This window comes from Aedes aegypti, chromosome 3, assembly GCF_002204515.2.
Source record: "Aedes aegypti strain LVP_AGWG chromosome 3, AaegL5.0 Primary Assembly, whole genome shotgun sequence".
In the NCBI taxonomy this organism is placed as follows: Eukaryota; Metazoa; Arthropoda; class Insecta; order Diptera; family Culicidae; genus Aedes; species Aedes aegypti.
Window position 1 is genome coordinate 348,009,192 of NC_035109.1, and position 26,642 is coordinate 348,035,833.

The following is a 26,642-nucleotide window of genomic DNA, read 5'->3' on the forward strand; positions in this document are numbered from 1 at the left end:
CTACGGGCATCTCCCTCCATTCCTTCAGCATGTTGGAATATACTAATTTGCTTTAAAATTAATTGTTCGTCATCAAAATTCAGCCCAAACATATGAACACAATTCCTTTTGACCGTACAATTATGGCATTTGCTCACAGTACAGCGAAAACAACACAATCAAAGGAACCGTATTTTTACGTCGAGCGTCACGCACACATTGATGCGCACAAGCTTTTTTTTCTCAGTACGACGGATAGAACTTTGTTTACATTCTCAATTATACGCGGCGGTTGAGGGATTTTTGTAAAATTTGGTGATTTAGTGAAGTTTTACGGCTTGTGATTGGAATGAGATCCTTCAGTGAAGAAGTACGAAGGTTTTCCATAGTGAAAATAAGTGCCCGGCGAAGTAAGTCACCCACGGGGGCAGGAAGAAACTTGTGTTGGGAAGTGGTGTGACTGATGTCGATCTCTAAGCATTTCTCTCAAATCGTGTTCGTCCATGCGATTTCGGTGAAAATGTGTAAAGTGGATAATTGAACTGAAGTTATTTATCGAAAGACATTATTTTCATTGCATTTTTGGTGTGCAGGTGGACGAATCATAAAAGCTTTCACAAAATTACATTTGGAAAATGAATCTATGTTGCAGGTAAGTTGGATTATCCGCCGTAGTGGAACATTTTAAGTTTGATACGACGAATAGTAGCTCTTATGACGAAGTAGAACGATACCCTATATTGAAAAAAAAAAAACAGAATCATCGTGGTCCTTCGTCAATATTAAGATTTTTGCGTAATTTTAACGTACAATAAGGTCCTAAAGTCCTGTCCCAATTTTAGTGCCAAACGCTTAAGTTTAGGCCATAAACACATGTTTACTCAATTTTCTAATGGTTTTCGTTGGTTTCAGCTCCAAAAACATTTTTTTAGATTTTGTCACATCCTTTGGCTTTAACTCAAATATTGGGTGTATTTTGTTTTCCGTGTTCCTTACGAAATGTCAGATAGGAACAACCCCAGTGGTCGAACTAAAACCCCTGTGGTGTTTTTGTCGACTAAGCGAACGTCAAACATGATCAAAAGTGTCAAGGTTCATTAATGGACCAAATATTTAAATTAAAGTTTAAACATGATATAGCCATTATTTGAGCGGGAAAAATTGCTAAAGTAGTTACAGTAACATGCTCTTTCGTGTTATTAAATAAAAACAAGATTTCATTAAAAATTTAAGGACCTATAGGGAGACTTACGGCTTCGGCAGCATTCGACTATTATCGGCAATCAAATTTTAAACGCCAAATACACAGTATTTTTCTATCAAAACAAAACAATGAAAATATTCAGATGATTATTTGTTCGATCAGCTTCCCGCTGATGAGATTTCTGACACGAAATAAACAATTTCACCAGAGATGTCATCAATTCAAATGAACACGTCTCAAAATGCGATTGATTTGGAGCTGCCGAACAGATTCACCTGTAGCTCTTATGGGAAAGTTGCCGAAGAGAATGAGGCTGCCGACAATAGTCACACTGACAAGAGATGTTCGCAGCGATGTAAAAATGTTTCCACAAATATTTTAACAAGTGTGTCGGTGTGAATCGATAGAGAATTGAGCAGCGCAGAGAAGTTAACAAACAAACACGTAATTTGTTCCTGTTAACGATAAACCATATTGCGAACAATGATCGGTAATAATCAAGCTACTAAACATTCACTTGTTTTTTTGACGTTGGATAACGTCTTACGGCAATTTACTGGGGTAAAAAATCGAAAAACGAAAATCACTTGCGTCACGAAAAGTGATTAGATTTTGAGTGTTAATAACTTACTAACGCTCGGATAGATTTTCAAGATTCTTGCACCAATCAATTGGAAATCTTTCTACGAATCGACTCCAATATTGAAAACTATTGTTTTTCATGACTAAACTATTGAAAAATGGATAAATATCCAGGCATTTCTTATTTTCCATAGAAAAGCACATTTTTCTTGTGTATTTCTAACACAGACATTATTGAGCGATATCTTAACCACTTTCGTCATGTAAAGGGAAACGCCCCTTTTGGTCTTCTGCTTATTCCTCTTTGGCAGCGTCCATTAATTACGTAACGCTAAAATTGGAAATTTTTGACCCCCTCCTCCCCCTCCGTAACGCTTTTTGTAGGAAAATTTTTAAATTTTTGTATGAGCCGTAACGCTTGATCACCCTCCCCCCCTCCCCCTAGAGCGTTACGTAATTTGTGGATGCCGCCTTTATTCTGTCGTTTTCAGTCGAAGCTAGCCACATTACAATCAGCCACGCGCCCATCAGTCAATTGTTGACCAGCAACCGGAGAAGGACTTCTATCGGAATAAATTTTGCACATTCGTCGCTGATGCTGTTTATTCCCAAGCTTAAAGCTGCGGGCTCCGTGAAATCACTCATCATGGCATCGCTAGCGCATCGAATTCGTGGAGAACGCGTCCAGAAACCTTGATAATTGCCTTCGGAGGAAAGAGCAAACCAAGAAAACCCAGTTCGATCGACGGTGATTAGCCCCAACTGTCCTTTTCAGGACGACAATTTAATTTTGAAAGAGTTATGAGAATTTTCCACTGTGAATAGTGACGTTACTAGTGAGTGGATGTGATTGATATAGATTTTGGTCAGTCATTTGCATGCAACCATAAGTGGAAAATAAATTTCCCATTGTGCGCGCGCGGGTCAATCGTCGACAGTGTCAGTGTTGTTCAGACTCATTTCCCCGAAAATAACATTTTCCGAACTACGAAGCCACGAATTACTACAGCCATGCTCTATCCTCCTAAGATAGAAAAGCAGATGGTTAAGCTTGAGTACTGCACACAAAATCGATCAATTTTGATCCCGAAGAGCCACAATTCAAGTTTCGGTGAAATTAAGTGAGTGAGTGAGTGAGTGAGTGCGAATCATTTCACCGAAACTTGAATTGCAGCCCACTGACATCGAAACTGTCGGATCCCATGTGCAACACTCAAGCCCAACCACCTCCCCCTTCATCTCAGGAATACAACGCACAGTTATAACATTTCATGGCTTCACAATTCGAATTTCGGGGAAATTAGTCTGGTCAACACTGGACAGTGTGTGCATGAGTCGGATAAATTGCGGACGGCACTTGCATGAAGAATCCATCCCAGTTTGCCTCGCATTTAGAGATGATTGAATAATGCCGTTGTCGTCGTCGCTACCTACATGCATGCTAGAGCGATCAGTATCAACCTGTCGAACACAGAGCTAAAACTAATCAGCAACAGCTTTGTTGATTTGTAAGAAATTGTCGATCAAATCGAAATACGCACACAGAGAAGACTGCAAAAATGCTACCGCCGCCCGATCCGAGCAACGGGAACCTAGGTAAAACTTTGTTGCCATTTATCTCCGTTGAAAACTAATGAGTGCTATGCAAAGCCTCATGCAGTCCGATTCATTTTCGCGCGCGCGATCGGAGTGTTTCTTTTTTTTCAGTTAGCACTTCCTTCGCGTGCCATCAGAGTTATTTTATATTCCTATAAGTATAAGTGTATAAGTATAAGTATACGTATTGTTGACGCTGCGATTGTAACTGTTCAGTCGAGGATGGATTACCAATTGGTGAGCTCGTTTCATGCTTGTAAAAACACATTTGTATCATAACATGTAATTTTTAATGAATTTGTGGAACAAACTATGAATAGTTCGTCACTTTAAGTGTTGACATAAGCGCTTATTCATGTTTTATAAAATTTCGAGATTCAAAGCTTTGAATAGCTCGATGTTTAAGATGTCGACGCATTGATAGAATTGTACGGTCATCAATGCTCAGGCTCATTTATCTCCGTTGAAAACTAATCATCCAAAATTAGAATTGATATATAAATAAATTTATTAATTAATTAATAGTAATAGATGAAATGCCTCTGGTTGTTACTATTTTACGAATGCATTGTTGTGACCCTGAAAAGGGCCATTTTGTATGAAATTGTGCCGCAATTCAATTTAGGCGCGTTCTCCACGGATACGACGAATCAGCTGGATGATGCTTCGGCATGATGCTGACACGCTTGGCGTAGATCGCGCACAGGTTAGCATTCTCAATCAAATCGATCAGTTAGGCCACTCGCTTCCTGCAGGACCATGACGGCCGAGCTCTAGAATCGCATATTTGTCTCTACATTTCCCCGGATACCACGATGAAGCAGAAGAAATTTTTTTTGGTGCGGAACTTCTTCGAGTATCAAAAGGTTGCCTGTCACGATGATTGGCATGATCTAATCATCGTGACAGGCAACTTTAACATCGATTTCGGCAAAGAGGAGAACATGGAGTTCGCCGACTTCATGGAGAAATACCTCAACCTCAAACTGGCTTCGGAACCCACTGAAGCAACCAATCTTAGTGGATCATGGAAGCAAGAGTTACCGCTCATGCTTTTTCTTCCATCGACCGACTCTATCGGTGTCTCTATAAGTGTTAACCAAACCAACCAACGTCAACTTGGCGGTTGTATCTCGGAAACAACCTCTTACTTTTTTTTAATTTGTAATTTGAGTTAAAGAGTTAAAAGGCCTTCCTTAGCCGAGTGTTAAGAGTCCGCGGCTACATAGCAAAGCCATGCTGAAGGTGTCTGGGTTCGATTCCCGGTCGATCCAGGATCTTTTCGTAATGGAAATTTTCTTGACTTCCCTGACCATAAAGTATCAGTGTACCTGCCACACGATATACGAATGCGAATATCTGGCAACTCTGGCATAGAAAGCGCTTAGTTAATAACTGTGGAAGTGCTCATAAGAACACTAAGCTGAGAAGCAGCTGTCCCAGTGAGGACGTATTGCCAAGAAGAAGAAGAAGATGAGTTTGAAATGAAATAATAGAACTAAGCTTGCTCTTACTTCAAATCGTTAAACAAATAACGGGAGTCTCACATATATGACGAGTCAACGAACTCTTCGCAGACTGTGCGCTGAGCAACTCTGCCATACAAGCTTCATTATAGCCAAGTTTTGAGTTCAACGATTACACAGCGTAACAAAAATGACATTTTTGCGTGTCTCAAGAATCAAATTATGTGTCTCTAGTAAATTTGGGGCTGAATCTGGTGCTATTCTCAGAAATGTTCCAGCACGTCACAATTTTTAGCTACAGGTCGCCAAAGTTGTATAAAACACTGGTTTTATTAATGTTTACATGAAATTTAAAGTACAATTTATCAAACATATTTGTAATCTTATCCACCAAACATGCAAAATAGAATTTGAACTTTCATTTCAGACATAATTTGATTAAAATTGCGAGATTAAATTTCGATTAAACTGATTTTTTTAACATTCTTGCAGTCTCCATAGAAAATTCTTCGTTTCTTCTATATGGAAAAATACAACAATTCTCTAAACCATCAAAAAATAACTTTTCCGTATCGAAAGTATTACAAACTTTGATGATAAGTATTGTTATACACATAAAGTTTGAATTCTGTGGCAAATTGAGCCAATTTATTACCTTACAAGCTGGCAAACTTGCATGCAAGTTGGCTGAAATAGTCATTTTTTACATTTTAAACAGCCAATATCTCAAAAACTAGACGTGCTTTGATATTTCTGAAAACGGCAATAGATTCAGCAACCCTTAAATAAGTGAATAGCGGTATTTTGGTGCTGGAGACAAAAACGTGTTCCGCAGTGTTATTGAAGGATATCCCAGAACTCAGATAGGAACACTCCCTCAGGGCTACAACTGTAATAAGTTTGCTCTGCATGATCTAGTTATAAGATTTATATTCAGGCAGGCTACTAAAATTGCGTAAGACCTAGTTAAAATTTGAGAAATCCCTTTTTACGCTTGTAGATTCGATGGCAAACATCCGTTAGAGTTCATGAATAACATGGACGATTAATTGCAATCAAAACGAGGTTCGACATATTTGTTTGAGCTTACATTAATTTGATCCTTGTTGATATTATTTCAAGAGATTATTGGTTCTGGTTTTAAACATCTGCCATCAATTTAGTTTTTAGACAAGTATGTTCAATTATTCATTAGTATGGACCATATTCATAAATCTCTTGATGATCTCTGTTTATGTTCATAGATACAATGATCTTAACCTAAATACATTTTTTAATAACCGCAAATAATCGTTGATTTTGATACATGATGAGACATATTTGATTGTGCCTGCTTCGGATTTGATCTTTAATCATTTAGTTGAACCTTTAAAGTAAGAAGATACGCGTGTAACTCGACACATGATAAATCATATTTGCTTGAACTTGAGCAAGAATTGCAATTATAATGCTGAACATTGATTACCTTCATAAACCTGAAAACCTATTCTCCAAAACATTCTTAAGTTGAAAAAGACATACCTTAGATCATTATGGAGGATACAAACAACTCTAAGATATTCTATTGGCTTTTAACAAGCTTCATTACTTCGATTATACAAAGAATTCATTATATTGTGCCTAACATAGGTTGCGTTGTCTCAAACGCATACAAATTCTAATTGTCAGGTTGTCTATTTGACCATCCTTCCAATAAAATGCCAATAACAATCCACAAGCAATAACCTGATATAGTTTGTATTCCAAAATTACGAATTTCCCATTATTCAATTTCACATCCTGTACAAAAAGGACCTAAACGTGAAGCATACGTGCCGAAAGTGACGGGTCTCACCGCTTTTCGTTGAGCGCTCTTCCATGGTAATGGAAGAGGAGATGGTCGAGAAAATATTTACTCAATATTTTCTAGCTTTGTCTGTCGCTTCGTTGCTCGACGATATCCCCTACAAGCAAAGCTGATGTACTGAGAGGAAGGGCGGCATCCGATGGCAAATAGAAATAAGTTTCATATTTTAGGCATTCATGCGAGAAATTGTGTGAACAACTTGTTTGGAATGGGCCTCGGAAAATTTCGTCGATGGTGGAATTTGTGTGCTCTGCAAGGACCGTGGAAACGACATTTTCGATGTTTGGACGGCCATATGAGGAATTTGTGTGCTTGGGTCGGACATAGTTGACCGTATCGAATTTCCTGCTGTGGAATTATTCAAGCATTGTTTTATGTAACCGTTACACAAACAACAAACATCACGAGGAAAACTCGAGCCAAGTGAAACGGATTTATTAATAGAAGTATCCAAAATCTATGCAGCATATTCAAGGGTTTTGCTTTTCGATGTCCACACCAATGAGTCTTCTTCTTCATTACGTCCTCAATGGGACAAAGCCTGCTTCTCTGTTTAGTGTTCTTATGAGCACTTCCACATTTATTCATCCTTATTCTCGTTTACGGCGGATCAAACTTTCGATCGAATTTTATTCGTGTGAATCCACGGCTCACTTGATTTTGCAGGCGTAAACGGGGATACAAAACGGTTCTCATTCGAAAGAGTATTCGATCGGGGAAGTCAGAGAAAATTTCAGTAGGGGAAAAGCACCAATTTTCGACCCATTCATACGATTTTGGCCTACTTTGTATGACAATCCGAAAATTGGCACAGAATTCTTGTGGGTCGAAAATTAGTGCTTTTCCCCTACGAAAAGATCCTGGGCCGACCGGGAATTGAACCCAGGCATCGAGGACTTGAGATCGAATCCTATCCCCGAGATATTCACTAATGACATCAAGCCCCAAAAATGTGAACCATATTCAAAAATTTCAAGTACAATGTTAAATGGGACAACAATTTCAAAATCCTAAATAAAAGGATTATTTTTTTTTTTGCCATTTTCTAGTCAATCTTTGCTTCCTACAGTAAACATTCATTCAAGAACTTAAATTTGTATGAAACAGAAATTCCTACGAAATTACGTGTTTCCCATATCATTCCAAACATACAAACCAGCAATTGCTATCGCTTTTTTGTACTAACCAACATCTCCTTTCTTCTTCGTTTCAGAAACCTAAACAAATCTCCCAATGGCCCGGGAGCGGTCGTAACTAAAACCAAACCCACCACCGCACTAAATTGCTCATAATCAACTCGAGAACCGGCTTTTCTGCGAAACAGTTCAACATCCGAAATCAACCCCCGCCGAATGGATCGCCCCGCGTAAACTTCCACGAATCCCATAACTTTTCCGGTATTTCCCCCCTAAAACAGCTATCATCATCATCTGCCACAAAGATCATCACCGGCCTCATAATTCTTCTCTCCCCCATCCCCCGTCGGCAGTGTGAGTAGAACCGGAACCAGCTGCCGTGAGCTTGATGTGGAATAAGCGACGCCTTCGACGCCGGTTCGATGTTGCTCTCCATGATGATGTATCAATGCTGCTCCTGCTGCATGATAGTTGTTGCACTAATGATAATGCACTGTCTGGCCGCGCATCAATCACTCCCGGCAGAGGCCCCTTTCACGGAATCGATGGACGCTGCTGACGTCGTTCCGCTTGGGGACATGGACCATCGACGTCGGCTCAGTGACGCAATGATGATGACGCACACCGGAAGTTTTCCCAGCGCTGATGATCCAAACGCGATGGGGGAAGTAATAAACGTGGATGGGGATAGTGAATTGGGCGCGGGGGAGGTGAAACGGAAATCAGGGTTTGAAGGTGGAAGCAGTAGAAACGCACTTAACGCAGATGAGCTTGACGAAACGGGGAAAGGCTACCAGATGAAGCTACAACGCGGTACAACGTTATCAGGTAGGTGATTGCTATGGCAAATAAGGATCATTATTTTTTGAAGAGTGCGAGGAAATGACAGCCGAAATCGAACTCATTTCTCATTCCATAACGATTTCGGAAATTTATGGCGTTTCTAGGAAAAGTTGTCATGTGAATTAGTCTGAAACTCTCACTAGAACGACACTTTCAAGGCCATCCCCCAACAACGACTGAAGTGAGAATTGAGATGTTTCCTAGGGATGGAATCACAAACGTAGCTAAATGGGACAGAGGGAATCCAAATTGAAATCAATTGATTTTCTACGAGGAACAATCATGTATTTGCATTCATAAAACTGCCGTGAATCGCAAGGCAGTCCCATCTGTGAAATGGAGGCTTTGAGAGAATGGGCTTAGCTTAGCTTAGCTTAGCTTAGTCAGTGAAGTCAGAAGTAGAAGTCAGTGAAGATGCACAAAGCATCAACTAAAAGTTCGGCTGGGATTATCAGGTGGGATTAAGGGAAGGAATGTTAGTGTATAACCTTTGCTACTTGGAGACCGTGTTTACCTGTGTTCTTTCATAAAGGTTACTGGGAGGAATGTTTGTTAATGGGGAGTATCGTTGAGTCACAGGATTCACTTTGATAAGCAATTAGACCATGATGAACAATTATTTGTGAGATATAAACATACTTACAAATATAATATTTTCAATTGATAATACAAGAAAATAATTTCGACACTAAGAGCGACGAACCATTCAAAGTTTGTTGAACAAATAGATATACGCAACATTAATACAACTGTCGGGATAAAAGCTTGTGTCATCATATTTTACTCGAATATGAAAAGAAAAAATACTCGATTGGCTGGACCATCACAGAACACTCTTAAGCCGACACTTAGAGTGTCGAACCATTCAAATCTTTTTTTTTAATAAAATAAAAAAAGAAAAGTATAGGAGGTGTTTTGAATCAAAATGTGAAACATAAATAATTTATGAATAAGAGTTTATGCCGGCTCTTACAGTGACGAACTATTCATAGTTTGTTGAAAAATAGTATTTATATCCCACCTTTGTAACGATTAAACATACAGATTTAAAATAGAAGCATGAAACGAGCTCACCAATAAATCCTTCATCCTTCACTGAGTAGCCACAAACAACTTTTAGCTTCACTGAGAAATAAAATATACAAAAAATTGCCATGATGAAAAACAAGAATACTTTGCTTCCACGAAACATACCGCACAGCCCAGCCAAAGCCAAGACCGAAAAACAAACAAACATTCACTCCGACGATGAAAAAACAAACAAGAAACGGCTTGCTTGGGCTTCCGAAGCGAACTCGGCATTGAAAGACTGGCTTAGAATTTTACAAACTCGTTTTTCATACGAATATTAGAAAAAACTCAAGAAGATAGGACATAAGTCAATTTGAATTATTTTTTTACAATTCGCTTTAAAATCCGATTACTTTTTATTATGGGACTATTCTATTTGATGTTTTTTCCTAATTTTACCGAACAAAACGTATAGTTTTGCTGGAGGAACTGAAAGATCAATGGTATATTTGTTGAAAATTGCTAACTACTCAATTTTGAAGAAAATGAATCAATTGTGTCATTATCAACATTATGAAAAATTCTTGAAATCCATCGAGAAATTAGATTTTGTCAAAAATCTTCATAGAAATCGTCCAAAGGAATTTTTAAGAATTCACATCGAAGGATATAAAAAATCTGCTAAAATTCCGTAATTCCATTGTAAATTCTTCGAAAGATTTATCAAGGAATCTCTCCAAGGATACCTTTAAAAATGCAGCCGGTAAGTCCAGTAGTTATTCCTCTAAGCTTAATTTAATTCCGGGCATTATGCTGAGATCCTTCTACCAATTCCTAAAAGATTCAGTTTATTAATTGTTCGTTTCAAGCATGGGAAACACTCACTCAGTTTTTGTGTTTCTCTCACTCGCTTCCACACACAGTCGGGAGCGAGAAAGCCGTTTCTCTAACCAAGCCGAACGTTTCAATTTCCAGTGCCCATTCTGCTTCTTCGGCGAGCGCCAAGCGAAACAAAAAACGGCAACTGATTGAGTCGCTACCGATTCTAAAAGCCGAAGGCAACCGAATGCATACCGAATGATTGTTTACATTCTGATTCCGTTGGAGTGGCATTCGGATTTGAGTGCTGATGAGTGTTCACTGACTGGCAATCCACACCACGGAATGATTCAGTGAGTGGGAATCCGCTCACTCAGTTCAATGCATTCGGTGAATGGATGCTTAATGCTTTCACTCCAGCCTCGCAGATACAAGTGTATTGGTATTCACTTCTCTTCGTGTTCCTTCCGATTCTTGCTTTTACACAATCGGTTTTGACGCTTTCATGCTACACTCCACCCAGTACGATTCAGCTATCACTGAATGTTCGGTAGCAGCAAATTTTTTGCTATTTTTTATCGGTGGCGTTCGGGTGAGTGAGTGAATTTTCCCATGCTTGCTGGCTAGTTGTTACCACCGAAAAAAAAAACAGGAATGACCACCGGTGTTATCTCTATTGTGGGACGTTTCAGGTTTTGTACCAAAACTAGACATTATACGTCTCAATTTTCCAAGTTTTCTGAGCACGTGATTCATCTCACATACTAATGAATGGATGGCCATTCTGGTCCTTTGATATCACTGAAATAACCCAGGAATGACCACCGAAGAAACCCGTATTGTGGGCCATTTCACAATAACAATTAAATGTCCACTCAGGCTCTCAGGTTTTAGGTTGGCCAACGACGCTGCAGAATCGTTACTCGTTACTCGTAGCTCACCAGAACGATTCCATTATTTTTCACGAATTTTACATCTCAATATGTTCAAATTGACATTTATGTCTCCGAATTTCAGGTTTTATTTTCGGTAACAATTAGCCAAGAGTGTGTCTATATATATCTATCTATAATTGAACAAGAAAAGTCACAGGTATTCAAAATCATGAAAATTGAGCCGTCGCATGCCTAGATTTGGTACAAAAACTAAAATATTCTGCAATGCGGATATCTTCGGTGGTCATTCCTGAGTTATTTCCATGGTCAAAATAAGTAAGGGTGGTCATTAATCTATAACTGAACTAGAAAAGTCATAGGTACAAAATCATGAAGAATGAGTCGTCGTATGCCGGGTTATTTCGGTGGGTCAGAAGAATCAAAGTGATCATTAATCAATAATTGAACAAGAAATGTCAAGGTAACATTGATAAGTTTTTTTTGGATAATTATTAAGAATTTTAAATTTCAAAATTTCGGTCTTCAGAAGGTTGTATAGACGTGGCCAAAGTCATAATTGATTTTATGTACCTGATATTGCCAGTATAGAATAAAATAAATATAAATTTGAGGCTGACAAAATCGGGAAAAAAATTATGCTAAAATCTGGGGTAGACAAAATCGGGTCAAAAAGGGTGCTAAAATCGGGGGTAGATGAAATCGGGGGATGACAAAATCGGGTCATTACTGTAATTGAACTAGCAGAGTCGCAGGGATTCAAAATCATGAAGATTGATCCGTCGCATGCCTACTTTCGGTGCTAAAATTTTGTGGTCCCATAATACGGTTTTCCCGGTGGCCATTCCGGTGCATCAAAAGGACCAGAATAACCATCCATTTATTTATTTTTTTGGCAAAATACATCCAAACATAAAAAATCGCAAAGAATTGAGCACAATTGATTTGGTTTTGGGGTATAAATCTGAGTACAGTTACGGAACTATAGGTTGTCAAAGTAAGGGTTTCTGAAGGGACTTTTTTTCAGATGTAGCAGGTTCCCGGTGGCCACAGTGACCAAATCCGGATCTCCAAGAGGGTTTCTGAAACTAGATATGTGTACCTTTCGTTTAAGCCCAACAGAACTAAATTCGGTCAACACATTGATTTTTGCAAGCTGTTTGAATTTTCGGGTCGAAAACGACCCTTAGTCACAATTTGTAACTTTTTTTATCGAAGCGCCCCTTTTGTTTCCGCAAAAACAATATTTTCCACAAAAAAAAAGAAGAAAGTTAGAAAGTTTCACATTGCTAGATTATATCAATCAAAAGTTACATTGATTTGAATTTTGAAATGGGTCGAAATAGATCCAAGGTCCTTACTAAGGATATAAAAAGTTTTGATCTCCCTAAAACTGGTCCGTTTTTACGTGAATTTCCAAAAAAAAGTGAAGTCGTTCCTTATGGAAAACTATACTACGCCCTTGTCTGGACCTGTCAGCATCAAACTCAAAAAGTGATTCACTGAACAACATTCCTTCGTTATGTTGCCTAGTAAAGTCGTTCGTCACTTGTTGGTTGACGCTCGCCGAAAAAAAAACTCTTCGCTTCGTGTGAGTCTACTGATGTGAAACGGCGCAATGTTTGCACGTGATTGGAATTTTTTGCGTGCGTTCCTCTGCGCGCCAAAAGTGATGCCAACCCGAGCTAGGGAAGAAACCTAATAGAAAACTTATTTTGATATTGTGAAATAATCGTTTACAATAACTTTGGAGCATTCTGATGGAGTTAACATCAATCAGAACAAAGTCTGAGTATGAGATTGAATTTTGTGTGAACAAGAATAAAAATGAAAGACCATAATATGAAGAACATCAAAAAATTTGGATGTTGGAGGAATATTTATTGTACGATTTGAAATATGAATGAATATCTAAATCATGTAGCGACGTTATATTGTTCCTTTAATCAAACATTACAGTAGTGATTTAAATTTTATCATATATCGTTTCGGGAACACCCCACCACATCGGGAAAGCGTTGTAGAGTTGTTAACATATTCCGGTTCGCAAATTGCATTATTCCCTGCTCCTGAGTGTGCGGGTGCGAATACCAATGAAGCTAATTTTGCTCCCCCAGACACTTCGCCGCGCACCATTCAGCTTTCCACATGGGGTGTGAAAATGCCCACTGATTAATGGATGTGAATTTGGGGTGAAAATTTTGTCGGTAAATTTTCAACGTATCAATTAGGCTTTGGTTGGGATCGACAGGATGTGTTTAACCATAGGGTTACAATAACTTCCGCGCTGATTTTGCGTTTGTGACCTTCGCCACCAATGGCGTTGTACAGTGGTCACACTATCATGGGTCACCCACTATTATGGGTCATTTCCATTTGAAATGCCTTTGGAGCACAGTGACTAATAATCGTGACAAGGTGACCCATAATAGTGTGAGCAGTGTATAGTTATGTGTCATTATCGTTCCAATAATGTGAATTACCAGCCCCGCAGTACACAATGGTGAACATAATTGAAATTGCGGTTAGCGATTTTAATTGTATTTCACAGTTGTGCTTAATTTGATAATTTTGCGTGACCGTATGATGATCCTATTAGCAAATGCGAACGCACTGCTTTTGAAGCTGTGGCTTCGCAAACACCATCGCTTTGATTCATATTCATACCACTTATGGCCTTTGTGAAGAGTAACATATCCAAAATTAAACAAACTTAATTAAATCCGAAAAATTGATGATCATCGGACGAGCAATTTTGTTGCTTGAGCCTGCATTCTGTGTAGTTTTTGACGCGTGGACGCGTTGATCTTTTATCTGATATTGTTTATATTAACTTCGTCTGGAAATGAGACTCTGAGAAATTTTTGTGCATAATACGCTCAAGATTCTGAGAAAACTATTTCAGTATTAGCAAATCTAAATCCTCTGAATCCTTTGATAGGATTCTTCTCAGTTTGCTCTAAGGACTCAGAGCAGCTGTTTCTTAAGGTTCTAAGATGAATCCTATCAGAATTCGCTCAGAATTTTGAGAAAAATGTTATAAGTCTAATTAGTAAAACCTTCTCAGGAATCTGAGATTCCAATCAGAACCATTTCAGGATTCTAATCAAAATCTTCGTCAGATTTTGAGAAGAAATCCTTCCTGGATTCTGATAGTAATCCCCTCATGATTCCGAAAAGAATCTACTCAGTATCCAGAAAAAAATCTCTCAAAATTTGTTACAAAAGTTCTGAACAACAATAATATCAGGATTTCAGAAATAAATTTACCACGATTCTGAAAACATTTTTATTTCATGATTCTAAAATGTATCCTCTCAGAATTCAGAGCGAATCTACTCAAGATTCTAAAAATATGGTCGTTCGAAAAATATCCTCTCAAAATTCTTATACAATACTTCTCCGATTTCTGAAAAGAATCACCTCGAAATTTCGTAAAATATCCTATCATGATACTGAAAAAATACTCTTATGGTTCAGAAAAAAAAATCCTCTCAGGATCATGAGTTGAATACTGACAAGATTCTGAAAATATCCTCTCATATAACTACAGCGTGGCATTACGTTTGATGGAATTTTAATTTAAACGAATGTTTTGGCTTCTAAGAATGAATTCAACACTTTTTAGCATTGTATACAAACTTTTGGAGTGTACAAGCCAGTTCTCGGAGATAGTTTCAAAAGTTTAGTAATTTATCGCCCACTAATGCCAAAAAAAACTTATACTTTTGAAAAGATCCTCAATTTTCATAAGCTGAGAATGTTTCACCGAAAAAATGCTTTTTTTATAATTTCTCATCGTAATGGCAAAGACAAACAGTCGTAACACTGACGAAATTCCCATCGACCATGCTTTGAATGATCATTTACAATTCCAAGGTTTCATGTCTGAGAACCAGAGGCGTGCGTGGTAGGACTGTTTATCTGTGGTAATAGGCTCACGCATACCTGGAATCAAAATATTCAAACCTTAATGAACCTATTTTTTTCTTCACAGGATTTAAGTTCATGGCCTAACCTTTCAGAAAATCCTTGCCTCAAAATATTCTAACAGTGAAAAATTCAAATATTCGATTTATAATATTTTATATGAATAAGTCCTAGATGGACGACTCATCAGATAGTATATGAGAATACATTTTAAAAACTCTTTCTAGCCTTAAAATTTATTTAAAAATCTGAAACATAGCAAACAAGAATTCTAAAAATTTTATATCACATAATTTATTACTTTTAATTGAGGGCTCATGTAGCATATGTAATTACGGAGCCGAATAAATTTCGTAATTAATTTTGTTTTAATCTCTGCAACTTAGCTCTCTAAGTTAAATGTTTTCCCATCAAGAGCTGTTTACAAAAAATTCATTGATTTAATTCAAAGTAACATCCACTTTGTTTAATATCCAATCAAAAACGAAATGCTGAATAAATGTATCACATCATTCGTTTTCAAACACCTCTATAACAGAGTCAATGGTAATGGATGTTGACATTCGAATCTCGTTAATTATGGAAATTTGTACAGACTGTTTGCAAAAGCGTGTTCCTGAGTGGCACCAGTTCAGTAGCAACAATAATCAACAGTAATGAGTGCAAACGAAATAACGAACCTTTGAGCGAGTTGGAACTCATTAAATAATGGAGTGAGTATTCAGTCGAAAAGTCAAAAAGATGATTCTCCACGGCATGAAGGGTCCGAAAGACAACTAACAACTTCAAGGATACTTGCAGATAAAACAGAGCAAAGATTGCTTTCAGATGAGTTAGTTTCACTAGATAAACAAAACTCCTTCTCGTCCGTGAGATGCTCGTTTCCATACTCCATCCCATTTTGGAAGCAAACGAGTTTCGCTCGCTCGGAACTTTTCCGCCATGTGCCATGTCTCCCAAGAGCAGCCACGGTTGTCTTTGTTCGAAACAAGCTAGCGGAAACGAAATTCGACAAGATATCTCAACTCCTAACCAAGGTCAACACGAACCGGGTTGTGCCGGCTTCTTGGCGATGAAGTCAAGAACTCTACCAGTGGGACAGCAAAAATTCTCATCGATCTGTTCCCATCATCAGCTCTATGACTAATGGGCTCGTTATCCAGTGACACTGATTTAGAGAAACGAGCATCAATTCATCGGAGATTCAGCGGAATAATTTATCACGTCTTCCCATTTCGTAGCCGGTATTCCAGTTTTTTTTCACTTTTTGTGTCCTAATTTAGAACTTTGCCAACACAAACTAACTACTAGTGGTAGCAGTGCCATCAACTAGCTACCGACACGACCGCCAAAGGAAGAGGAAGCCGCTGATCGCTGCCGATTTTTCGCTGACAGGCAAATTTTGCCGACATCTTCTCACTCGTGCAAAGTCATCGCGCAAACCGCACCTTCGTATCCGTATCCATCATTTAGTTTTTATCTCTTTTTGGTTAGAGCAGAGGTTCGCAAAGAGGTGCATTGTAATAACCCAAGCTGTTGAGATAGTGTTGATGTAATATTTGATGGTGGATTGTGACTGATCAATCGAGGATAGTTCAATTGGTGAGCTCGTTTCATGCTCATATATCTAAATACACATACCTCGCCTTCTGTTTGGTTTTTGGTATTACGAAGACAAAAATTTGATTAGTTTGACATTGAAGGTAAGGATCGTATATTGTATAGACTAATAGATAACTTTTCAAATTCAGGTTGCATGAATCAAACGGCTTACCAAGGTGAATCCTTAATGGTTTAGAATGGCTTGCAACAGCTGAATCGGCTTTAAACAGCTTAAAATGGCCTAAACCGGCCTAAAATTGCCTAAAACAGCTTAAAAATAGCTTAAAACGGTTTAAAGTGGCTTAAAATGGCTTAACGGCTTCAACGGCTGAATATGGCATATGAGGGCTTAAAATTGCCATATATGGCTTAAAACGGCTTGAAATGGCTTAAAACGGCTTACAATAGCTTAAAATAACTTGAAATGGCTCAAAACAGCTAAAAATGGCTTAGAATGGCTTAAAACGGCTTGAAAAGGCTTAATATTGCCTAAAACGGCTTAAAATGGCTTAAAACGGCTTAGAGTGGTTTAAAAGGGCTTAAAATGGCTTAAACGGCTTAAACGGCTTAATATTGCCTAAAACGGCTTAAAATAGCTTAAAACGGCTAAGAGTGGTTTAAAAGGGCTTAAAATGGCTTAAAATGGCTTAAAAAGGCTTAAAACAGATTAACACGGCTTAAAATGGCTTAAAACGGCCTAAAATGCCTAAAAATGGCTTAAAACAGCTCAAAACGGCTTAAAATGGCATAAAACGGCTTAAAATTGTCTATAACGGCCTAAAATGACTTAAAGCGTCTTGAAACAGCTTTAAACGGCTTAAAATGGCCTTAAACGGCTTAAAAAGGCTTAAAATTGCCAAAACGGCTTAAAAAGGCTTAAAATTTCCCAAAACGGCCTAAAATGGCTTGAAACGGCTTGAAACGGCTTAAAACGGCTTGAACGGCTTTAAAGGCTTAATAGGCTTAAGAGAGCCTTAAATGGCTTAAAATGGATTAAATGGATGGCTTTAAATAGCCTTAAATGGCTTGAAACGGCTTAAAAATGCCTAAAATGGCTTAAAATGACTAAGAACAGCTTGAAACGATTTTAAAATTTCTTAAAATGGCCTAAAATGACTTAAAACGGATTACAACGGCTTAAAATTGGCCTGAAACGGCTTAAAGTTGCTTAAAACGGCTTAAAATGGCTTAAACAGCTAAAAATGGCTAAAAAAGCTAAAATGGCTTAAAACGGATTCAAACAGCTTAAAATGGCCTAAAACAGCGTAAAATGGGTAAAACTGGCTTAAAACGGCTAAAACGGCTCAAATCGGCTTACAACGGCTTAAAATGGCCTAAAACGGCTTAGAACCGCTTAATATAGCTTAAGAATGGTTTCAATTAAATTAAAACGGCTTAAATCGGCATGAAACGTTCTCAAATGGCTTAAATGGCCTAAAACAGCTTAAAACGGCTAAAAACGGCCTAAAATGGCTTAAAATGGTTTAAAACGGATTAAAACGGCTAAAATTGGCCTAAAACGGCTTTATATGGCTTAAACAGCTTAAAATGGCTCAAAATATCTAACAATAGCTTAAAACGGATTAAAACGGCTTAAAATGGCCTAAAATGGCTTAAAAATACTTAAAATTGCCTAGAACGGCTTAAAATGGCTTAAACGGCTTAAAATTGCTAAAAATGGCATAAAACGACTTAAAACGGCTTGAAATGGCTTAAACGGCTTAAATCGGCTTGAAACGGCTCAAAATGGCCTTAAATGGCTTAAACGGCTTCAAATGGCTTAAAACGGATTAATTTGGCCTAAAACGGCAAATGGCTTAAAATGGATTGAAGCGGCTTAAATCGACTTAAAAAGGGCTTAAAATGGCCTAGAACGGCAAAACATGGCTTAAAACGGCTTTAAACGGTTAAAAATTGCTGAAAATGGCTTAAAGTTGTTTTTAAGCCACTATCGGCAAAAACCTTCTTAAAACTGCTTAAAATGTCTTGATATGATTTAAAACGGCTATCCATGAGGACTTTCCGTGATAGGACTGATAGCTATAAGTGTGCATTCGAGTGATGCAAATTTTGAAATGTTGGCTCCCCTATGCTTAAACGATTTTTATTATGGTAAATAGCATCCTCCTAGAGTTTGGAATGATTCGGAAGTAATTTGACTGAGCACACGCCATTTGAAGTTTATATGGAGATTTCTACGGAAAACGTCAAACATGGTTATTAAATTAATTCACCCATAATTTGCCCATCTTAACCACGTGTAATGAGTTAATAAATGAAAAATTTGTTTGCACGGCCGTGTAAAAAATACATGCAAAAACAGAATCGGAATAAAACAGAATGTAGATAGGTATCATAGATTAACCTTGAAATAAAGGAGTTTGCTCAATCAAATGAAACTAATATTTTTAGAATATTATCGAAATTGCTGGTCAATCTCAACATAAATCTTTCTTCATCGATCGATTATAGCGTGTAAAAAATTGGGATTTCGAACGATGTGATGATGAAGAATAGGTACTCCTCACAAAAATTGTGTTTCAAAAAGTGCTCCGTGAGTCAAATGCGCTGAAACCCCCTGCTATAGGACATAGTAGCCTGGATTACTTTGATCTATTCTTCCCGCCAGGAGCACCACTGTTGCCTGCCGAACAGTTGGTGAAGCATACTACATGCAAACCAACTTTATGATGATGAATAACAATTTATCCTGAGATCCAATCAAAAAGTAGTCTTCGGCAAAGCTGTAGCTGGGAGGATTTCACATTTGAAGAATTTGTTCACTTTTCCATAAAATATTATGACGAGGAGATAGAGGGCTTAACACAAAAGATTGATGTTTTCCATAGTAATCTCCATATAAACTTCAAATGGCATGTGCACAGTCAAATTTCTTCCGAATCACTTCAAACTTTGGGAGGATGCTATATACCATAATTGAAATCGTTTAAGCATAGAAGAGCGAACATTTCCAAATTTGCATCACTCCAATAAACATGCATCTGAGTCTGGCGCTACAGAAAATATTCGGCTGCAATAGCTCATCGCTCGTCAGCTCTCTGCTAGTAGCTTGACCCACAACGATAAGTGGTACTGGTAGTTCCTGATGGAATTGAAAGACAGCACGCAATTCTTCGTCCGTACTACACGGACTCATATCTAAGTAAAATTGAGGAATAATTCAAAACTCATTTATTAGAGAAAATAAAAATAACCGTTTTTTTTTTAAATGAACTTTTAGATATGCTTATTCAAGTAACGAATAAAGCTTTTGATTTCACTTGCGCCAATTTGAAATGTTACGCTTGGAAAAGTGGGTGGAAAAACTACAAAAACGCTTATATCTTTTCATATGAAAGTTTTAGAGGTATGACGTCTTCAGAGAAAATGTGTATTTTCTCATATCTAAAACTCTTTAGAACATAGTAGGCCAGAAAAATTAATATTTTCGTTAATATTGAGGAACACCTATTTGAGTTTGAATTTGAGAGCGAATTCGAAAGCTATGAAAGTTGGCGCTTTGGACACTTTTTTGCATATAACGCGCCTTGACCAGACAAACAAATGTTCAGAAGACACCAAAACCCTATCTCTTATATTTTTCAAGTTATTAATTTATTTCACTTAATTTCGTCCCATTAGGAGAAATCTTCCATTTCTGTAAGTATGAAGAAAAAATATCCAAACTTTTTTGCAATCGACTACAGATGACACGCAGGCTTCGTCCTTTCGCGGAGAGGCCTGTGTCATCCGCAAACAAGGATTTTTGACATCCCTGAGGTAACTCAGGTAAGTCAGATGTGAAAATATTGTATAATATTGGTCCCAACATGCTGCCTTGAGGAACACCAGCTCTTACATGAAGTCTTTCAAATTTGGAGTTCTGATAATTAACCTGATGTGTACGATTGGACAGATAACTTTGAATTATTCTAACAATGTATGTTGGAAAACTAAAGTTTTTCAATATTACGATCAAACCTTCATGCCAAACACTGTCGAATGCTTTTTCTATGTCTAGAAGAGCGAGACCAGTAGAACAGCCTTCAGATTTGTCGGAACGGATCAAATTTGTTACACGTAAAAGTTGATGAGTGGTCGAATGTCCATGGCGGAATCCGAACTGTTCATTGGCAAAAACTGAATTTTCGTTGATGTGGGCCATCATTCTGTTCAAAATGACCATTTCAAAAAGTTTACTGATGGAGGAAAGCAAACTGATTGGACGATATCTAGAAGCTTCTGCAGGATTTTTGTCTGGTTTTAAAATTGGAACAACCTTAGCATTTTTCCATTTGTCAGAAAAATATGCTAATTGAAAACATTTGTTAATTATATCAACTAAAAATGATAAGCTACTTTCTGGAAGTTTCTTGATGAGGATGTAGAAAATTCCATCATCGCCAGGAGCTTTCATATTTTTGATATTTTTAATAATAGTCCTCACTTCTTCCAAATCAGTCTCCCAGGCATTTTCGAAAACGGTCTCTTGATTGAGAATATTTTCGAACTCCTGAGTAACTTGATTTTCAATTGGACTAGTAAGTCCTAAATTAAAATTGTGCGCACTTTCAAACTGCACAGCAAGTTTTTGAGCTTTTTCGCAATTAGTTAGTAATAATTTGTTTTCCTCTTTCAATGCCGGTATTGGCTTCTGAGGTTTTTTCAAGATTTTAGATAATTTCCAAAAAGGCTTAGAGCCAGGGCCCAATTGAGAAATTTTATTTTCAAAATTTTTGTTTCCTAATTGTGCAAAACGTTTCTTGATTTCTTTCTGCAAATCCTGCCATATAATTTTCATAGCAGGATCGCGAGTGCGTTGAAATTGCCTTCTCCTCACGTTTTTAAGACGGATCAAGAGTTCAAGATCATCGTCTATAATCACGGATTCAAATTTTACTTCACATTTTGGAATTGCAATGCTTCTGGCTTCAACAATGGAATTTGTTAAAGTTTCAAGAGCATTGTCAATATCATGCTTTGTTTGTTAAGCAATATTAACATTAAAATTAGAGTCAATAAATGTTTCATATATATTCTAGTCGGCTCGTAAATAATTGAAAGTGGAGCTGATAGGATTGAGAATCGCTTCATGGGATATTTGAAATGTAACAGGGACATGATCAGAATCAAAATCAGCATGAGTAACTAATTGGCTTCAAAGATGATTAGTGTCGGTTAAAACCAAGTCAATCGTAGATGGATTTCTAGAAGAGGAAAAACATGTAGGGCTATCAAGGTATTGAATTGAGAAATATCTTGGAGAGCACTCATCAAATAAAATTCTGCCGTTGGAATTACTTTGAGAATTATTCCATGACCGATGTTTGGCATTAAAGTCACTAATGACAATAAAATTAACTTGCTGTCCAGAGCATTGAAAAAGCAAATAGGCAGCTATGAAAGTATGGAAGAAAGTTCGCATTCCAGGGAAGCGTTTTTTCTTCCATTCTTGCCACGTTAAGTGACAGTTTTAAATCCCACTTTTTTGGAAGGAAGTTGTGAATTCAGAGATTCACCCTTCCTTTTGTTAGTTGTTGATACCATGTTTAGTTGATAAACGAAATAAGACGTGGCCTTCTAGAATTTTTTTCCCAAGACGGTGTCCAAGAAAAATTACCACCGCTAGCTTTCGCCAACGGGTCCAACGAAAAATCGAAGGCACGGGTCCAAACAAGGATCGTAAAGGGATCAATAGTAGAAAAAATAGTACTGAAAAGTACTGTTTTTAATTTTAGCACTGAAAAGTACTGTTTTTTGAGCACTGAAAAGTACTGTTTTATTGCTCTAGGTAGTTTTTAAGAAAACTTCCAAGAGCAAAGAGAATTTGTGTACGCACAGCACAAAGGTACGATGCGCACTGCGTACTGATTCTCAATGCATTCTGGATGAACATGCTTCAAGTGTTTATTGAAAACGGTATTCGATAGAGTTGCTGTTGAAAAGTAAAGCAACCGTATAATCATAACACCAAGTGCACATGGGCATAAACTATGACCGATTGAACGAATTACTCACTTCTCCCAGAAACATTTCAACGACGAACCCCATTTCTCGTTTTACGATAGTTCGAGAACCCCTCATCCTTTGCATGGCATTGAAAATTGAAGCCTTTGACTCTCGGCATAAACCCATTTGGATCGGATCCAACTTGGTCGAACGCGGAGATAAAAAAAATAGTCCAGAAGGGAGCCAGAAAATGCATCGAGATACGCCGTAAAAATGGCAGCGAGTGCAGGATTTCATTTATATTTGCGCCAACCCGAAGCCAACCGAAAGTGCAGTGAGTAGCGTACAAATATCCGAAATGGATGGACGATCCGACGATGGCGATGCTGATATCCTATCCTACGGTTGTTGCCGCCAAGCAATTCCGGAAGTGCTATCATAATTATAATTTATGAATGAAATGTTCGTTCGCGCCGAATGCATATCGCGTGGCGTTTTTTGTTTGTTCTCGTTTTAGTGTATTTTGCGTGCGGACAGGCAATGATGATGGGGTTTTAGATTGGTGGAGAGCAGTAATAGCGGTTGTCACGGAGAATTGCTTTCACAAAGAACGTAATTAATTTCTGCAATTATAAGCATTAAAAAGACACTGAAAGCTGCTTTTATTGGATAACGAGATTTCATAACAAACAGTATGACATTTATGAATGTTTCTGGAAATCAAACAAAGAGCAATAGCCGAAAGGGATATTCGATCGAGAAAGTCTAATGGGTCTTCACTGAATAATAATTTTTCAGACACAAGTATGACCAAAAAGCCGGAGATTTAATATATAAATAAATATAACAAGAAGGGGTTTAACTTAGCAAAATGAGCATTCATTTCATCACTAAAGAAAACCACACGTGGTAGTCAAAATACACGTATTCGTCAAAAAAAGTTTATCGTAATTGGGGCGTAATTAAAATTTACAATTCTCATATCTTCTTCTTTGATTAGAATCATTCCAAACATTACATTTATATCATATATCTGGCTGGCATGAAAATTTGATTGAAGATCAAAATCTTTTTTTTTAAGACAAATTGTCGATTATCTGTTAATAGGTGGAAACAGACATTTTATATATTTGTTACATTTGGCTTTGATGCCCTCAATGTGGTTTTTGAAAGTTAATTTCTTATCTAGTGTGGAACACGTTTTTGTCTCAAGCATCAAAATATCGCCATTTACTTAATTAAGTAAGGGTTTCTGAATCTATTGCCGTTTTCAAAAATATCATAGCACGTCTAGTTTTTGAGATATTTACTGTTCAAAATGCAAAATTTGACTATTTCAGCCAACTTGCATGCAATTTTTCCAGCTTGTAAGACAATATATTTGCATAATTTGTCACAGAATTCAAACTTTATGTGTATAACAATTATTATCAACAATGTTCATTAGAGTGGTTCAAAAAATCGTTTTTGCTCCACACCGCTCATTCGATTTTAGATCAAATTCTGAGTGTCCTCCCAAAATTTGAGCTCATTTGGATGAAAACTGAGACTGCACAAGCTCTTTAAAGTTTATATGGGAATTACTATGAGAAAAGCAACCAATTCATTCAATCGGTAATAGTGTTTGCCCATGTGTTCTTGGAGATTAGAGCTACGTTGATACTGCGAGATACATTCATCAGCTACAACTTTGCCGAAGACCGCTTTCAAATCGGACGTCTCAGTAATTAGTTATTGATTTATATCCAGTCACAAATTCTTCAGCAGTGCTCATTTAATTTCTGAACAGGCAACATTGGTGCACCTGGCGTGAAAGATAGTACGCACAAATCATGGCTACTATGTTTTACTGCATATATCCAGTGATGCCTGCAGAACAGCCTATTAATTATAGCCAAAGTTTTACAACTCATTCAAAAATCAATAACTAATTACCGAGGCGTCCGATTTAAAAACGCCGAAGAAAAGTTGTAGCTAATTATTTTATCTCACAGAATCAACATAAGTCTAATCCCCAAGAGCACATGGGCAAACACTATGACCGATTGATTGAATTGCTTGCTTTTCCCATAGTAATTCCCATACAAACTTTAAAAGGCTTGTGCAGTCTCAGTTTTCATTCAAATGAGCTCAAATTTTGGGAGGACACTCAGAATTTGGTCTAAAATCGAATGAGTGGTGTAGAGCAAAAACGATTTTTGAACCACTCTAATGTTCATAATACTATCGATGCTCAAAATGATCTATTCTAAAGGTTTACTGATGGAGGAAAGCAAACTGATTGGACGATAGCTAAAAGCTTCTGCAGAATTTTTGTCTGGTTTTAAAATCGATACAACCTAGACATTTATCCATTTGTCAGGAAAATATGCCAACCGCAATCATTTGTTAAATATATTAAACAAAAGTGGTAATATGCTCTCTGAAAGTTTCTTGATGAGGATGTAGCAAATTCCATCATCGCCAGGAGCTTCCATATTTTTGGTTTTTTTAATTGTAGTTCTCACTTCTTCCAAATCAGTCTCCCAGGAATTTTCGAAAACGTTCTCTTGAATGAGAATATTTTCCAAGTTCTGAGTAACTTGATTTTCAATTGGACTAGTAAGTCCTAAATTGAAATTGTGCGCACTTTCAAACTGCATAACAAGTTTTTGAGCTTTTTCGCAATTAGTTAGTAATAATTTGTTTTCCTCTTTCCATACCGGAATTGGCTAATATGGTTTATATAATTTCCAAAAGGGCTTAGAGTCAGGGCCGATTGAGAAATATAATTTTCAAAATTTGTGCTTCTTAATTGAGTAAATCGTTTTTTAATGTCTTTCTGCAGATCCTGCCATACAATTTTCATAGTAAGATTGCGAGTGCGTTGAAATTACTTTCTCCTCACGGTTTAAATCCGAAACAAAAGTCATAATCACGGATTCGAATTTTACTTCACATTTTCGTATTGCAATGCCTTTTGCTTCACCAATGGAATTACTAAAAATTTTCGAGAGCATTGTCAATATCAAGTTTTTTTGCAAAGCAATGCTAACATCATGATAACTATTAATGTATGTTTCATATGTATCCCAATTGGCTCGAAAATAATTGAAAGTGAAGCTGATAGGATTGAAAATCGCTTCATGGTATATTTAGAATATAACACGGACATGATCAGAATCAAAATTAGCATGAGTAACCAGTTGGCTGCAAAGCTGACTAGAGTCGGTTAAGACCAAATCAATCGTAAAAGGGTTTCTAGTAGAGGAAAAACATGTAGGGCTATCAGCCCTACAGCCTATGACAGCCTGGCTTTGTAGTGTCATTCTCAAAACACACCAAGCCGTTCCCATAGCGGACGTTAGCCACAAGGAAGGACGTTTCAATTAATACTGTTTCATATGGTATGCCCTCTTCAACATCTAATCCAATTTCTTTCGCTGTTCCCTTACGGTACCCATCCATCTAGTATTCATTGCTTTCTTCTCCATGCTCCCTCTTACTTCGAGCAAAATAGATCGATATGCCGATAAACAAATTCAAAATATAATTATCACGGTCGATACCTTTGTATGTGGAACAAAATTAGTTTATGAATAAGCAAAAATGATATCGTTGATTAACATCACATTTTCTCTTTTCATGTTTTGCATGAAATATCTCTCGTTCACGATTGGATAAAGAAAAACATTTTTCGACAATGTTGTCGAAAAGCAGATGAAGGGCTAACATGCGGTGGTCATTTGGATATGGAATTCCACCACCAGCTAAAGTGGTTCAGTTAATCAAGGACTACCATTTTAC

General features: G+C 37.4%; 1 protein-coding gene across 2 annotated transcripts in view; it reads left to right on the forward strand.

Moving 5' to 3' along the window:
* Positions 1-26,642, forward strand: part of LOC110677949 — a 448,566-nt gene that overhangs the window by 201,665 nt on the left and 220,259 nt on the right. For both annotated transcript variants that reach the window (XM_021850027.1, XM_021850028.1), the window contains exon 2: positions 7,887-8,637. In XM_021850027.1, the coding sequence (XP_021705719.1) occupies positions 8,232-8,637 (406 nt within the window). In that variant the 5' untranslated portion in view covers positions 7,887-8,231. The remainder of the gene's footprint in view (positions 1-7,886; positions 8,638-26,642) is intronic.